The sequence below is a fragment of the Rhinolophus hipposideros genome, assembly GCF_964194185.1.
Source record: "Rhinolophus hipposideros genome assembly, chromosome: 20".
Lineage (NCBI taxonomy): Eukaryota > Metazoa > Chordata > Mammalia > Chiroptera > Rhinolophidae > Rhinolophus > Rhinolophus hipposideros.
This window is the reverse complement of record NC_138066.1, coordinates 19,472,107-19,489,228: the sequence shown is the minus strand read 5'-3', so window position 1 is coordinate 19,489,228 and position 17,122 is coordinate 19,472,107. Positions and strand designations below refer to the sequence as shown.

General features: G+C 38.5%; 1 protein-coding gene across 1 annotated transcript in view; it reads left to right on the top strand.

Annotated features, from left to right (window-relative positions):
* The window catches only part of MYO1D (myosin ID), a 285,823-nt gene that overhangs the window by 195,998 nt on the left and 72,703 nt on the right, over positions 1-17,122 (top strand). Inside the window, exon 21 of the mRNA XM_081027840.1 lies at positions 1,781-1,935. Coding sequence (XP_080883966.1) covers positions 1,781-1,935 — 155 coding nt within the window. The remainder of the gene's footprint in view (positions 1-1,780; positions 1,936-17,122) is intronic.

Below are 17,122 nucleotides of genomic sequence, written 5' to 3'. Positions count from 1 at the left end.
AATGCATTGTCTTGCTTATGTCATGCTCTCCTTGCTTTATAATAGGAGAGAAAATCAGCTACTGTGAGTCCTCCAACTTTATTATTTTTCCAATTGTTTTGGCTAGTCTAGTTCCTTTGCCTTTCCATACACATTTTAAATCAACTTGTTGACATGTACAAAAAATCCTGCTGGGATTTTGGTGGGGATTGCATGAAATCTATAGATCAATTTGGGAGAAATTGACATCTTAACATTTTTGAGTTTTCCAATCCATGAACAAATTATTTCTCTTCATTAACTTAGATTTTTCTTTTATAATTTTCATCAGCATTTTAATTTCATTTCTTTCTTCAACATGCTGTCGTTTTCAGTGTGTAGGTCCTCTACCCATTTTGTTAGGTTTCTATCTAAGTATTTTGGGTTTTGGAGTTGTTGTGGATGGTTTTGTTTTTAAATTTCTGTTTCCAATTGTTCATTGCTAGTATACAGAAATACTTTTTTACGTTGGCCTTGTATCTGATGAGCTTGTTAAACCAACTTATTAGTTCTGGGAGCTATTTTGTAGATCTCTTGGGATTTTCTGTGTAGGCAATCATGTAATCTGAATATAGAGATATTTGTTTCTTCCCTTTCAATCTGTGTGCCTTTTAAATGTCTTTAATCCTGCCTTATTGCACTGGATAGGGCTTCTAGTGAGATGTAGTGTCAGTGGAAATTCTTGCATTGCTCCTTATCTTTGAGGAAAATATTCAGTCTTTCACCACTAAGTATGACGTTAGCTATGATGTTTTTGTAGAAGTCATTTATCAGCTTGAGTCCTCTTCTAATCCTGGTTTGCTGGGAAATTTTTATCATGAATGGATGTTGAATTTTGTGAAGTGCGTTTTCTGCATCAGTTGATAGGATCATGTGACTTTTTTATTCTGTTGCTATGATGGATTACATTAATTGATTTTTAAATGATAAACTAGCTTTGCATTTCTTAGGTAAACAACACTTGATCGTGGTGTATTATTGTTTTTATATATTGTTGGATTCAATCTGCTAATATTTTGTTGGACGTTCTTACATCCACGTTCATGAAGGATATTGGGTATTGGTTTGTAGTTGTCCTAATACTGCCTTTGTTTATTTTTGGTATCAGGATAATGCAGGCCTCATACATGTAGATGAGTTACAAAGTGTTTCCTTCCCTTCTCTTCTGCTTTTAAGAAGAGAAATGGAGAATTGTTTATTCTTTAAACGTTTGGTAGTATTCACCAGTGAAATCATCTGAGCCTGGCGTTTTCTTTTTTGAAAGGTTTTTAACTACAAATTTAATTTTTTAAACAGATATAGCAATATTCAGGTTATCTGTTCCTTTTTGGGTGAAGTTAGGTAGTTTGTGTGTTTCAAGAAATTATTTGGTTTTATCTGAGGTATTGAATTCGTGTACATAGACTTGCTGAAAATATTCTCTTATTATCCATTTAATGTTTATGTGTTCTGTAGTAATATCCCCTCTTCCGTTCCTCATATTGGTAGTTAGATCTCCTCTCTTATTTTTTCTGACTAGAGATTTAGCTGTTTTATGGATCTTTCGAAAAAAATCAGCTCTTTCATTGATTTTTCTGTTTTTCTGTTTTCAGTTTCATTAATTTTTACCCTTTATTTCCTTCCTTGTTCCATAAAACTTCGTAAAAATAAAAGTCATCATGGTTACTGAGAAAACAATTTGTTGTTCAATGACGAAATGTATTTTTAAATGTAAGCTTCTGAGAACCAACCTAACAGTTTTCCATAATGTGTCTCTGTGCAGTTGACTGGTCTGAGCGTCTCCAATGGCAAGGACCAACTTGTAGTGTTCCACACAAAAGACAACAAGGACCTCATTGTCTGCCTCTTCAGCAAACAGCCAACTCATGAGAGTCGAATTGGTGAACTTGTGGGAGTCCTGGTGAATCATTTCAAGAGGTAAAGGTTGATTTTTGTAACTAAGAGATGTGTCAAACCTATGAAACTTTGAATCAGAATTCTCACTGAACTTGTGTCAATTTTAGTGCATTGAGTTCTTTTCCATCGTAAGGACAACTTAAATCATCTGTCTCACAGAAGGCAAAATTAGCATCCAGGCTTAGTTTCAAGATTAGGGATGATCCTGCACTTTTCTAGCCGCCAGCTGAACCAACAAGACATTTCCCTAATGGTGATTTCTTCACGGCCAATCCAAATGTAATTTAATCCAAAAGATAGAAAAACTAAGTTTTGTCACAGCTTCTTATTTACCCCAAATATAATCAGTGAATGTGTGTACTATGAATATAAACCAATCAGAGGGCAGGTTTAGGATGACATGGAGGTCCATGACAACTAAAGGAATTCCTGAGAAAGGCAGTAACCTCTACAAAAACATGGTGTTGTGATGGAATGTGGCATATTCTGAGACCTTCATGGTATTAACCTAGATAATACATGTGTGTGTTGTGAACAGTGTTGTGAGAAATATTAACAGGGAGCAGATTCCGAGGGTGATGGGGACCAGTGAATTGACCATTTTAAGCAGGGGAGTGATTTTGTCTGGTTATTTATTGGAGTTGTTTTAGAGATGGGGTTTCTCTTCCCATCGGAGGTCATGGAGTATTTGGGGTAGGGTGTTTCTGTGACTCCAAAAGTCAGATATTCTTCCCCTTGTGACCTACTGTCTCTGCGTCCCCACCAACCTGACGCCGGGAGAAGAGCTCCCCTCAAAACGCAGGGACTGAGAAATGAGCTCAGTGTCCAGTTTCCTGTCTTCCTAAAAGACATTTCCGAAGTTGCCAGAAGTAATCGAGTATTCCTTATTAGTAGTGGTGTTGTTGTTTTTTAAGTGTAGACATGGCTTTTCTCTCTCTAAACAAAGGCATATTTATAATCGGATGTCCACATGTCTGATTATACTGTGTTCATTTTTGCTGATAAATGTATAGAGCAAATTTTAGAAGCAGGCTGCACAGACCATTTATTTTGTTATTAAACCTTGTTTTCTAGATCAAAATAGATCTTTAAATGTCTTATATAGTTAAATGCTTTTAAATGCTATAAATAAAATGATGTTTAATGTTCACCTGTTGGGAAAAACATAAGAATCTAACTAAGGAATTACCCAAAAATAATAATAAACATATGGGCCTTTGAAAGATTCCCTTTCATCTGCCAAATAATTATAAAGCTGAGAGAAATATCGAAGAGTTTATAATGGAAAGGGAAGATGTGGAGAAGGCCTCTGTACCATCAAGTCTGTAACTCCAATAAGCAGGTTTATTTTCCTCCTAATATTTAGTTATGGCAAAGTATGGACAATTAAAGGGATTTTAATTTGGGTGTCTGTACTAAGGAATAGTTTTGCCTGGGAAACTGAAGTTTGTTTTTTGTTTTTTTCTCAATCAGAGTCTTGTTTAACAGGTACCAACCCCTTTAAATGCCTCTACAGGAGGTGGAAAATGTGAATCTGGTCCTCGAATCTGTCGGTTGCTTTCCTTCCCCACACTCGTATGCATTCTGAGATATATTTCTAGTTGCATTCCCTCCTATCTTGAATATGTGTAAGAATGTTAAATGTCTTTAAAATTTATAAATGGAAGAAAGAGAAGAAGGCTGTCAGGTTGCTAGATTTCTTTTATAGTTTCTTCTTGAAGTTCCTGTCCTAGGGATTAAGAGGTCAAGCATAAATAAGAGATAAAATCCTTCCTTCCTGCCCTCAGAAAATTCAGGCATGCGTGGAATTTTAAGGTAGAGTTATAGTCATCAACTTGTTATTGACTTCTTGAGGAAAGGTTAATTTGATTTTTTTTCTAGCTGTTTTCCTTTATTGTCAAGTATCATATCATTGGTGTGATTTCGAGAAACAGATCGTGTTTTACAAGCAAAATGATGTGGCACATAACCATTTATCCCTGGGTTAATTATGGCAATCCAAAGATGATAGGGATTTAAGTCCAGACCAATTCTTATCTTACAGATAATTTCCTTAAAATACATTCAGGTTCAGAGAAGTTCTCTACTTAGAAGTTGGTGGGAAAGTACTCAAAGTAACAAAACATACTATTGATAGACTAGATTTGAACCGGAATCACTGTCTTAAAATTTATAAAGAAAAAGGATTAGGACATAAAGTTTATGACCAAATTCCAGCCAAGTTTCAGAGAGAAGAGGGAGAAATAAAAATTTTGAAAAAGAGTATATCTCATTTTATTAGGCCAGCACAACACTATATCCAAAACAAGTAAGGATGGCACAAGAAAAGTATAGTCCAATCCCACTTTAGTGCAGAGATTGTTTTTTAATCCGAAATAAAATGCCCCAAAATTGGATCTAGACTGTCTTAAAAGAATAATTCATCGTGACCAATGAGGCTATACCCAAAGAATTCAAGGATGGCTGTCCATTAGGAAGGTCTATTAATCTATTCATATTTGATAGTTCTTAATAGAAAAAAACATACTACTTGATAAAATTTAATACTTATTCCCAATAAATAAATATACAAACAAAATGAATAAATCTTCAGTAAAGGAGTAGGATCGAATAAGAGGCAAACCTGCAGCTGCTGATCAAAATCAGTTGAGCAGAAATGGTTACAGGGTTACCACCCAGAGAGCCGGTGGCCTAAGGAAACTTCTAAGTCCTGCTGACCTCAGTGTGTGAAGGGTGAAGAGGAAGGCTGTACTCAGCTGAGGGAAGAAAGGGCCTCAGGCAGAAGATGCTGCCCTGTGGAGAGCGGATGAGGTAAGGTCACAACCTGATCTGAAGCTGTAGGACAACCCTATACGATAACCTCCCCTCTTCGGGGACTGAACTGAATTCAGCAAACGGCTGCTCCTACTCAAAGCAAATAATAAACCAGAAAGAAAACAGCAAGAGAACTGAGCATAGGCAATATGAAAATAAGGAACAAAGAAAATAAGGAAGGGCAGATTAAAAATATGTAAATAAACTTTACACTGAAAACTCATAGACACAGACAATAGTTTAGTGGTTACCAGAGGGTAAGGGGGCTGGGGGGTCAGAGTCGAGGGTAAGGGGCATCAAATATATGGTGATGGAAGGAGAACTGACTCTGGGTGGTGAACACACAGTGGGATTTATAGATGATGTAATACAGAATTGTATTACACCTGAAATCTGTGTAATTTCACTAACAATTGTCACCCCAATGAATTTATAAATAAATAAATAAATAAATAAATAAATAAATAAATAAATAAAACCAAACAAACACTTTACATTGAAAAAAAGAACAGCTCAAGCACAGACCAGTCAGAACAGATGCCCTGCAGAAATACCTGGTACAGCCACATCAGCGAGTCCTGACTATATTCCACAGATCAAAAATTACACCAAAAGAGGAAGGGAGGGGGGACCAAAAGTCCAATGGGTTTAGAATATGCTAATGACATTAAACAGGTTTCTTTACTGCAGTGCTTCTCAGAGCTTTTAATATGCCTGTGTTCCTTTTTAAATACAGCCAATAAAAAGCTGGAAGAATGTGTGTGTGTGTGTGTGTGTGTTTAGAAGTATGCAGACACACGCACACACACACATATATGATTTTGTATATTATATACTATTTCTGAAAGATACGCAGGAAGATAACAGTGTTTATCTCCGGACAGGGAGAGTGGAGATGGGGTACTAGGAGAAAGAGGTAGGAGGGAGACTTATTTATTTTTCCTTATAAACCTTTTGCAACAAATATGTGTTACTTATCTAAAATTTTTTTCATTTTAATAATAAACAAATGGCAACTAGTGTTTCCACATATTATAGATGGTTCAGAACTCATGGTTATTTTCCTTTCCTGTTCAGAAAAGTCGAAAAGAACAAAAGAGCTTTTAAGAGAATGATCTATCTTATGGCATTTGAATACCTTGAAATAAGCCCAAATAAAATCTTTTGGAATACCATGGTTCTATATGGTCCCACAGTGTACATGACATGAACCTAAAGTGAGGTTCCCTTTCCTGTGATGGTTGTGCCAGAGGTACCAGGCCAGATTGCTTTGCAGAGGTTATGAAAATGGCTGACTTAACTTTTGGGTAGTATCTCATTCTCAGTAGCAACTATCTGCTGGTGGTGAGCTTTTCCACCCACTAGTAAACAGATGGTCTCACGTTGGTTGCTGTAACTACAAAGTCACCAGAAACGATGCAATATTAAGCTATCAAAGGACCCATCTGCCCTAAGCAGCTGTCCAGGCATTTGCCTGTCTGGATGCTGGAAACCTCAGTATAACCTCCATCTTGGGCATAGAAACTTCTTATTTTTCCCGTTCTCTTTCTGTGGATGAAAGCCAGGAGTCAGTGCCATCTGCTTCTTGTTTTTCAGATGCAGTGTCTTTAATATCTGCTTAATTAAAGGAGCACCATTCCTGAATTTAACTCAACACTTGACCTGTTTCTCTGCTGTATTTTGCTTATGTTCTTTTTAACTCACGCTTAAAACCACGGCTAGACATAGACCGATAAGCAGGTCATTGGTTGCAGCCTGGAGAATACAGGGGTCAGGGAAGATGGGGCCTCCTGACCGAAATGAAGGAAGCAGAGGACTGAGGCCACCTCCCAAAGGCCTCTGCTCCTGGCCCTCCCTGCCCAGCATTGTCACTGCTCTCTGCCTGCCTGCTACTTATGGGTCTCCTGTCCTCTGTCCCTGACCCTGAATACATGTTTTGATGGCCCTTAATCTGTACTCCCAAACTGCTTTCTTTGAATGGCTGGCTACTAATCATAGCAGTTTACATTGCAACTAAAAACATAAAAGACAAATAAAGATAGTTGAAAATAATGTAGGTAGGCAACTATAGAAAGTGCAGTTAATTAAATTATGGGTCCATCTCCTTAATGGAGTATTTGGGCCATTTATAATTGTAATTATGGAAGGCATCTGAGTTTTGGTGACAGCAGTTCACCCTCCTCTGCCTTCCAATAGAGGGATACATGAAAACACAGAAAGAGATGCCAACTTTCCATAGCACTGGAAACTGGAAATGTTCCTCAACCAGCGGCCCACAAGAGGGACATTCTTCACCTGTGCTTACATGTCACCTCATCAGGCCTTCTCTGATCACCCACCCCAGCACTCCCTGACCCCCTCCCCTACTTGATTTTTCCCCCCCATGGCTCTCATCTCCATCTCACATTGGATCTTTACTGGTTTATTTATTTATCATATATATTCCAACTAGAATATAAGCCCCATGTTAGCAGGGACTGTTCACTGCAATTTCCCTGTTCAGATCAGTGCCTGGCACTCAGAAGCCTCCCAGCAGATCATCGTTGAATACTGAGGTGGGCTGATGGGGTCCACTGGCCAAAGGATACTTCTAGCCCTTCCCCACTGGTTATGTGCATCTAACCCACCAGAAGATGGCGACTTAGTCCTCCTTCTGTCTGAAAGCAAGGAAGAACTCTTACAATTTCCTTCCCTTTATGAATACCTCTTTTCTTGTACTGATTCCAGGATTACAGCTCTAAGCAATGTAATACATTTAGGGACAGAAGTGAATAAGTATTTTAAAATATTAAATCAGTCATCCAAAGAGCTATGGGCTGGAAGAGCAATGAGTACGTTGTATGCTGGGGATGGCAGCTTTTCATTTACTTTTTTTTTTAACAACTGAAGGACTAGAAATAATTTCAGACTCCCCTTGTCAGTAAGCTGACAAGAAAGCGAGATCTAGGGACTTCTGCTCAGATCAGCAGCTTCATAATAAGTAAAAGACTTCAAAGCCACAACTAAAGGCTGTGCACGTGAGCCAGCTCTCCAGCTTAAAAGCTGAGAAATAGATTCTAACTTCAAACAGGTGAACTGTAAGAAGGGACCCAGAAGAATCTATATGTCCCCTTTGTGGGAGAACAGGACTGAATAGATATCTCCTTAGTTATGAGGCCTCTGAAGAAACACAGCAGCAGTGAGAAAGATGCAGACTATAGACTTAAAAAGAAAAGCCTATTTCTAAAAGGATTATAACAGAAAATTCACATTAGAGAAAATATCCTGAATAAAATTCAAGAAAGCATGGATTCTACATAAACAGAGCAAAGATCACATGACAGATTGAGATGAAGAAGGGGCTGGCTAAGAAACAAAAATGTTCAGTTATTTGAATGACGTAAGAAGAGATATTAAAGAATATGTCAACATTAAAGTGTGGAAATGGCACAGTTGGTATTGCAGACAATAGAACTGCTATGAAAGAAAAGTTTCAGAATGTCTCTTGGCATGCAGAGGAAGGGCACAGTGACAAAGAAGTTGATAGACGTAGGGGACAGAGAACAAAAAGTGTGCATTCAAATAACAGATGTACTTGAAAAAGAAACAAACGGAGGAAAAGTAAGACTTTCGTTCATTCTAAGAAGTACAGTTTTTCAAATTCTAACTTCTGAAATTGGGCTGTGACTTAAAATTGATGGATTCGTACATCAATTGGGCAACATCTTTCTTAGCAATACACAAAATAAGGATACATCTTACAGAAAAGGTATCTTGTATTCAATAAAATACGGTAGTTTAAAACATACTAGGAGAAAATCTTATGCTGAAAGCATTTTGAAGATCTAAAGTAGCTACTTTTCATTTTTACTGTAATGACTTTTTTTAATTTCAAATATTGACAAAAATATATGTGTTAAGTACTTAAGCATACAGAATAGAGACAGGAGGGGTAAGATTCCCTTACAAAGGGACAAAAATTAGGATTGCCTCTATCTCTGTTCTACAGTAGTAAATGCCAGAATCCAGTGGAGCAACATCTTTCATCTTTTTAGGAGAAAGGGTTAGGGCCCAAGAATTATGCCCAAGTAAACTCTCATCTGTGTTTAACAGACAGACAAGCATCAGAAAGTCCTGCTATTGGAACAGCTGTGGTCCATGGAGTCAAATCTGTCACACTCTCCACCTTTCGTCTCTACCTCTCTTTGCTTGCCACCTTCACTCTCCTACGGTGGCTTCTCCCATGCCGCTGGCAATGTCTGCTAAGAACTCCCAGGATCTCCTTTTCTAGGTTTGCCACCAGTGAGGAGTTAAAGGCCATGTTTTCTGGGCTACTGTCCAAAAATCCCCAGGAAGTATTCCCACTAACCCAGTAATTGTCACCGTGTGGCTTAGATGCCTACGCCATTGGCAGTCACTCTGGCCAGAGAAGCGAATCTTCTCAGTCTGTGGAAGTCTCCGATAAGGCCAGGGGAAGAGCATTTTTTGGAAGAGGGCAAGGCAGAGCTGGGTGGGAGTATTTGGAGATGAAGTGTGTGTGAGGCCAGCATTTCCCAAAAGAAGCAGAAAGTGATACCACGCAGAAAGGGATGAATGGTGGAGCATCGTTACTAATTATGAAAACATAGAAACCGTATGAAAGTCCATCAAAATATACAGGTTAAATATATTATAGTATTTCCGTTCAATGAAATAGCATATAGCCATGAAAAAACCGTGACAGTCTTTCTGGATAAGAGTTCCCTAACATGGGGGCTGCGTCAGTATTGGAATTATCCAGAGGTGCTTGTTCCTATCACCGGGCCCCTTCCCAGGTCTTGTAAATCTCCAGGAATCTACACCCTTACTGCACAAGAGATCCCCACCAGATTCATGAGCTGACACAAAAAATGATCAGATGAGCATGGGTGTTTTCACAACAAAACAGCCATTTTGCTGAAGCCATTGTAACAAAAGTAGCATTTAAAAAAAACCAAACCCTTAAAGCTTCATGTTTACACAATTGTTATTACCAAATACAGTACAAAATAAACATTCCCTCCTGCCCCAGTGAAGAGAGATGGGGTAAGATATTGGCTAAGGTTCAAAGAAAAGGGGTCAAGGAGAGGTGGAAATGAGATGAGAATTAACAAATCGCACTAGACCAGTATTCTACCCATTCTAAGCAATGGCTTTCAATGACCCTAAGAAGTTTGCAGTTAGGACCTGCCTGCACATTTCCAGATAGGAAACCCCACCTGCAAATAGCAGGCATCCACAGAATAATATATATATACATATATATATATATATATATATATATATATGTATATATATGGTGCCAAAACAATATATGCACATTTTAAAAAGGAAAAAACTATATTAATTGTAATGCTCAATGTATAACGATAACAAAAGATGAATACAAGTCACGTTTGACTTCTGCAATTACAAGAGGTGTTCAAAGTGGTTCCCATCAGCGTCCAGACACTTCTGATTACGGCGAACTACTGCTTGAGCAACGCTGACCAAAGTGTCCACTTGTATACATTTTTTGGCACCCCCGGTTGAGTCTGTGTGTGTGTGTGTGTGTGCATGTGCACGTGTGTATATGTGTGTGTTTGTGTGTATGCACACACACATACACTCATACACATCTACTATACAAATGAACACAGAGAGATCCTAAAAGCTTTTCAGTACGCCAGCCAGGACCCAAATCAAACAGCACTGTGGGATAACATCTGCTGCAGCTAGCCTGTGAGCCATCTACAGGCTTTCCATTTCTCTAGCTCTGCACTGGGCCCGTCTGCCTTGAGAAGCAGCTGCCCTTGGATAAAGCTCCTGAGAGGACATGCAGTCATCCTTATGATGGAGATTTTCTGGGGTTTTTGTGCAGATCAAAGATACTTATTTGTTTTATGATATATCTGTCGTTGCCTTTCATGTTGAAAGAGTAAATCCAAAAGTGCTGGAAAACTAATCACCTTTTCAGCATCTCTGTGGGGAGATAGTGTACTTTTAGGGTAATTGTGTTTTGGTAAAGGCCCATAGCACTAAACATTGCAATATATGTTAAAATAGAGATCTTCCTGTGAGGTATTCATAAATTTACCAAGTGATTAGTGAACAATACACTGGTTTGTGCTATGTGTTGGATTTTTTTTCCCTAAATTGTCAGAAATAATTCTTTAATGTAATGGGATTTTTTTTAAGTTTTCTTAATGGGTTTATGTCAAGTCTTATTGTTGCCAGAAAACGGGTTCTTGGTATGTCACAGGAAAAGAATTCAAGGACGCACCAAATTTATTAGAGAAGGACTATACGCTCTCAAAAAGGGAGAGTGGGCAGGCCTGTGAGAAGAGCAGCTGCCCCCAAAAACAAAGAAGCTTAGGAACTTATGACTTCTAAAATGAGGGCATGAAATAATCAAGCTTTAGGGATGGCTTTAGAGGTGTTCCTAGGCAGGTCCTTGCTGACCACTCCTTCCCATCAGGAGGAGGGATTTGTGTCCTTATTTGACTCTTGTCAGACCTGTCATGGCAGCACAGGGGGAGGAGATTTTCCCCGAACTGCAATGCTAATAAGATTATAATTAGCTAAAGTTCACCTTGAGGGACAAGATGGCGTCCTGGATCTGCTCTAGGCCACGGAAATCTAGTTCTGGTTGGTCTGGTTGCGATACTTTATCTTAAGGATGAGCTCGTCTCCGCCCTCCTTTGTTTTCCTGTACTTCCTCCTTCCCTTCCTCCCCCTCTCTCCCTGCAGCCCTATTCTTTCTGCCTATGGTAACATCGGCTGTTTGGGAGTCAGGATTTTATATAAGCCTAACATACGTAACCACATATTTTATTGGAAACAAACACTGTTATATTTTCACACCATCATTCAGTCTACATTCTCTGAGCACCCACTGCAGGTCCAGCTATGTGTGGTGGGAGGGATACAAAGATGCAGCATTTGGTCTTCTCCCTCAAGCAGCTCTTAATCTCATGGGGAAGATGACATGTGCACTCTACTGCCTGCGCTACGATGGGGCCATGGGCAGCAGGCTAGGCCATGAAAGTATGGGCCATGAACTGGCTCCCTTTGCTTATCAGAGTCAGAAAAGCCCTGATAGAGCAGGTGACCACCCAGCTGGCTCTTCAAGGGTCTAGAATGTTATCCGTTGGGAATGGGATGATATTTTCTCCAGAGAAGGAAAACAGAATATGCAAAAGCTTGATGGAGAGAAATAGCTTATATATGTAGGAGCTCATAAAGTCCCATGCCAATGAATTTGAACTTTATCATATAGGTTATGGGGAGAAAATATGTATAAAAATATACAACTGCCCAATGAGACAAAGCCTAATGACAGATATCTTACAGCCTAGAGGTGCTCAGGAATGAAAACTAATCGTCCACTTAAGGGAAATGAGAACTTGAGGACATTAGTTGATATATAATCCGTCCATGTCCCCCACATGCCAAAAAGAATGAATTGAGTAGAGAAAGAGCTAGCAAGGTAGGGGTTAGAAAGGCAAGTGCAACTCTAATAAAACCAGAATTCAAAAGTTCTCCAAGGGGTAAGAACTATAACAAAATTCCTTAGCCTTTGTAACTTCCCTGCTGTTTATTTTAAACACCCAAAATATATATATAGTAATGTGCTGCTTAGCGACAGAGATACATTCTGAGAAATGCGTCGTTAAGCGATTTCATCATTGTGTGAGCATCACAGAGTGCACTTACACACACCTAGATGAGATAGCCTCCTACACACCTAGGTTATGTGGAATAACACCATAGTATATGCAGTCCATTGTCGACCAAAAGTCGTTACGTAGCACATGGCTGTAGTTATTCACAATAAAAATTCCTAAAATGTGAAGGATGTCCTTTTGTTAGATACTACCATGTCTTTTATACAGGCATTGTGCTCTTAAGGGACCCCAGAGTCCATCCAACTATTCCCAAATAGCAGTGCCAGATGTTATGGTTTGACTATCACAGACAGTCAGCCGAATTTCAGGTGATCCAGACCCAAGCTTTTCCTAGAAATTGGCACTACCCACTTTTTCAAACTAGGTCCTAACCTACAAAGCAATTGTCAAAATCCACAGATTTTGAGAATGTCCTATGGAAAATTTAGGTTATATTAAAATTTTAAATCCTCCTTCAGTTATTTTCCTTTAATATTTAGTATTCGTCCATCAAATTTGCCAAATAATTAATTCATCTAATTTATGAAACTTACCAATTTACTAAAAATTTGTTTCTTTGATTCCTTATAAAGTTTACAACAATTCAGTTAGATGAAGTGGCAATGAATAGTTTTTTTGTTTGTTTGTTTTTTAAGATTTTTTTGGGGAAGGGGAACAGGACTTTATTGGGGAACAGTGTGTACTTCCAGGACTTTTTTCCAAGTCAAGTTGTTGTCCTTTCAGTCTTAGTTGTGGAGGGCGCAGCTCAGCTCCAAGTCCAGTTGCCGTTGCGAGTTGCGGGGGGCACAGCCCACCATCCCTTGCGGGAGTCGAACCGGCAACCTTATGGTTGAGAGGACGCACTCCAACCAACTGAGCCATCCGGGAGGCAGCTCAGCTCAAGGTGCTGTGTTCAATCCTAGTTACAGGGGGCGCTGCCCACCATCCCTTGCGGGACTCGAGGAATTGAACTGGCAACCTTGTGGTTGAGAGCCCACTGGCCCATGTGGAAATTGAACTGGCAGCCTTCAGAGTTAGGAGAATGAAGCTCCAACCGCCTGAGCCACCGGGCTGGCCCCGGCAATTAATAGTTTTTGAGAATTGCCACAAAGTCAATTGATCAATTTTGATAACAGTTTAAGGAATAGTTCCTTTGTTTCTGGCTTGGCTGCTGCAGCTTGCAGTTGTTGGAACAGCAGAGGATAGAAGTGAAGAGAGGAGAGTATGTGGCCTTTGCATCTGAGCTACCAATCCTGCAGAGAGGGGAGTCTGAGGGGAGCAAAAGGGACAAGCTTAAGGGTGAGGGAGAGTTGGAAGGCCCAAGAACCATAAGTGTTCACGGCCCTTGTCAGCCCTGCAAATCCATCCAATAAAAACTGGATCAACAAAAACCAATTTTGTTAAATGTGCAAAACTGGTAAATTTAGCCAATTACTTTTCATCAGTGAACTGTCCTAGTTCATAGCAAGTTCCCCTAGATTAAGCTAGTAGGAATTGGGTTTCTGTCCTTGCATCCAAGAAAGCCCTAACCTAATACACTAAAGTCCTACAAAAATCAACAGTTTTGATACACTGGTACCTACTAATGAATCACATGGAGAGTGTTGTTGGTTCTTAGTAAAATTTATAGTCGATACTTCATTGCCAACATTTAGCATTTCTCCTAAGATACCTGTTGAACCTGCCTCGAAAGTGTTACTGGAGGCTCATTAGCACAGTCAAGTGTCTCAATTTTGTAAATATTGAGGTGTTAAACTCCTCTGTAGGTATTAGAGATATTCCTTTATGAATTGATATTGTAAGTTTGTATTTTATTCAATTTAACTGCTCATTTTGTAACTGAGCTTTTAAAACAAATGCTTCAGAATCTGCCAGTTGTGGCTTATAGTTTTTTTTCTTGTCTCTGAGTATCAAAATTGAAGACACAGGTGACTTAGAAATTTTAATTGCTGTATTCATGTTTACATTGTCAAACAGGTGTACAGTTGACCCTTGAACAACAGAGTTAGAACACCAACCACCCATACAGTCGAATATCTAAGGATAACTTAAGTTGGCCCTCCACATACACAGATTCCCAACCACAGATGGAAAATAGTAATTCCTTTTTTTCTCCTTGTAGAACTACATCCTTGTCTCCATATTTTAAATTTTTCTTCCTAGCATTATTTTAATTTTTCCCTCAGGGGTGAAATAAAAAAATCTAATACACAATTGAAATGAAAATAATAGATTGTTCAGTCTGTTGGAAGAAAATTATTTTCATTTGGATTTTGGAAGGACAAATGAGGCAAGCCAAAGGGTATTCAAACTCTAGACTTTAGCAAGCAGGTTTCAAAAAAACATAGAAAATGTGAAGTGTTCATCTATGACTAAGCCCTTTAAGATATGCTCAAGAAAAGGAACATTCCCCTTACACATGAAATCTTTAGTTTTATATAACAAACGGGGGAAGAAATGAAGGAAACCAGTGTGGCTGAACTTAGAGCAATCACTCACATTTTCTTAAAACCAGGAAAAAAGATGGAAGGAGGAGGGTGGTAACCAAAAACAATGTTTAAAAAAATGGCAGTTGCCTGTAAAAATATCGTCAGGAAGACTGAAGTTAGAAATGAGCTGAGGCTTGGGGAGAATAATAGCAAAAACGAGGGAGGTGCACTGCCTGGTGGAACAAGGATGAGACAGACATCATTGTTCAGGGAACACATAGAAGGTGTTTTCATTTGACCCATCAAGAAATAAGTTTTAGGGAATGAAACTAGAAACAAACCGTAGGGAATGTAAAATCCAATTAGGAAAAAGAAGACAACTGAGTGCTTTATTATTAGTTCAAACCTCCAGGCCTGAGACAGGGGATGACATTTGCTACAAAGCCCCGTCCACTGGCAGTGATCTTTGAGCAGCCATGGAGCATGGAAAAAGTGCCAAAACACTGAAGGCAGGTAATGGTTTTCCTAGTGCTGCAAATGCAAACAAAGATCCAAAAATTACAATTTTCATTGAACCTAACATAAATGTTCAGCAAAATTCTAAAATAAACTGTTATAATTTATAAGTACTTTGTGTGTGGTGGGGGGAGCAACAAAAGTCAACATAAACTCAGTGAGAAGAAACTTGAGTAGAACTAACCTTTAAGTGATTTCCGTTGAACAGTGACTTGGGTGAAGACTTGTATTTCAGATAACAAAAATCAGGATTCAAAATATCAACAGACTAGAAAAAGGAGTATAAGCCAAAAAATGAAATAAATGAAAAGTTCTGCCTTTGGATTCAAAATGTCATTTGCACACATGGGGGCAGAAGCCTCTAAGGGCACTTATGTCTCCAAGACTCAAGTACTAATCTGTAATTCTCTGTCACAGGAAGCACTGGGGTGCAGATAAGAAACTTACCTCTAGAGAAGAGAGTAGGAGGTCATTCTTTCAGATTAAATCGGAACGATTTTCTTCCCTGAATTTTGAGAGGGCAAAGGGCATAGTATTTCTCAGAGCTTAGAACATTAAAATAGCCTCAGCAAACAAATTCTTAACTTTCGTGTAGTTGTTTCCACATGGCAAATGTTCCTGGCCAGACCCTCTGCAGATCCCAGGCTTTTCTATATAAAGGGGAAAGGTTTGTTTTATTGAATTCAAAGCCCACCCTCCAGCCATTCTTAATAGCAATTACTTCCTTTAGCTTCTACTCTTTGACACATAGAAAAACTGTTCCAAGCCTCCTTTTCTTCACATTTGAGACCAAAAGAAATAATCAACATAACATTTGTGGGTTTTTTAAAAAAATGGTTTTTGCATTTTATATTTTATTTTTGGTCTTCTTTTTAACTTGTCAAAAAAATTACAGAATGTCAAATTTTCCATAATTGTCATTATTAATGTAATAACCAGGAAAACAATTTAAAAGTTAAGAGATTATTTTAGAATATCTTTTCTTCTAGAAACAAAGCAACTAGTAACCAACAAATTCACATAAAATTTTACAGTGGAAAAAAGTCAGTTTGATCCATGCCTCCATCCTTGGTAAAATAGAATCATTACTAAATGAAGCAGAGAATTATGTCCTGGTCATAGGGAGAAATACCAGGCCTAAAGATGCTATGGAAAATGAAAAGAATATGACTTGAGAAGATAAGGAGACAATGGAATAGGAAAGCAGCCTTATAGTATTAGATGACTCAGAGAACTCCCAGACAGAAAAAAATATCAAGGAACAATTTGTTAAAGGATATTATATTGCTTGCTAACCAAGACAAATGAAAAACCCTAAGCCTAGCCTACCTAAATCATGCCACTTAGAATTAGTAACTGCTGGCTTTCCACATCTGAGGCTTCTTTGATGCATGGTGATTCTTGGCCTTCTCTGTTCAGCATATGCGTTGAATTAACAGACCTAGTAGAAAGGAGTATTTGACAGGAAACAGTGTAGCTTCTAGTCCTAACTCTACCACCAGCTAGCTGTAAGCCCTTGAGCAGATCAATCTTTTCTCCATGATGTATCTATAAGATTAAAAGTCTTCACTAAATTTGTTCATTCATTTTTTTTAAATATACATTTCTACTTGCATGATGAAAAAGTTCTGAAGATCTGTTTCACAACAGTGTGAATGAATAATCTTAACACTACTGTTACTGAACTGTACACTTACAAATGGTTAAGGTGGTAAAAATAACTTAAAAATCAGTGTTGGTTAACTAGCACCATAGAAATAAGGGGAAAGAATATTTGAAGCTCAGTCACATATCCGACATCGTTTT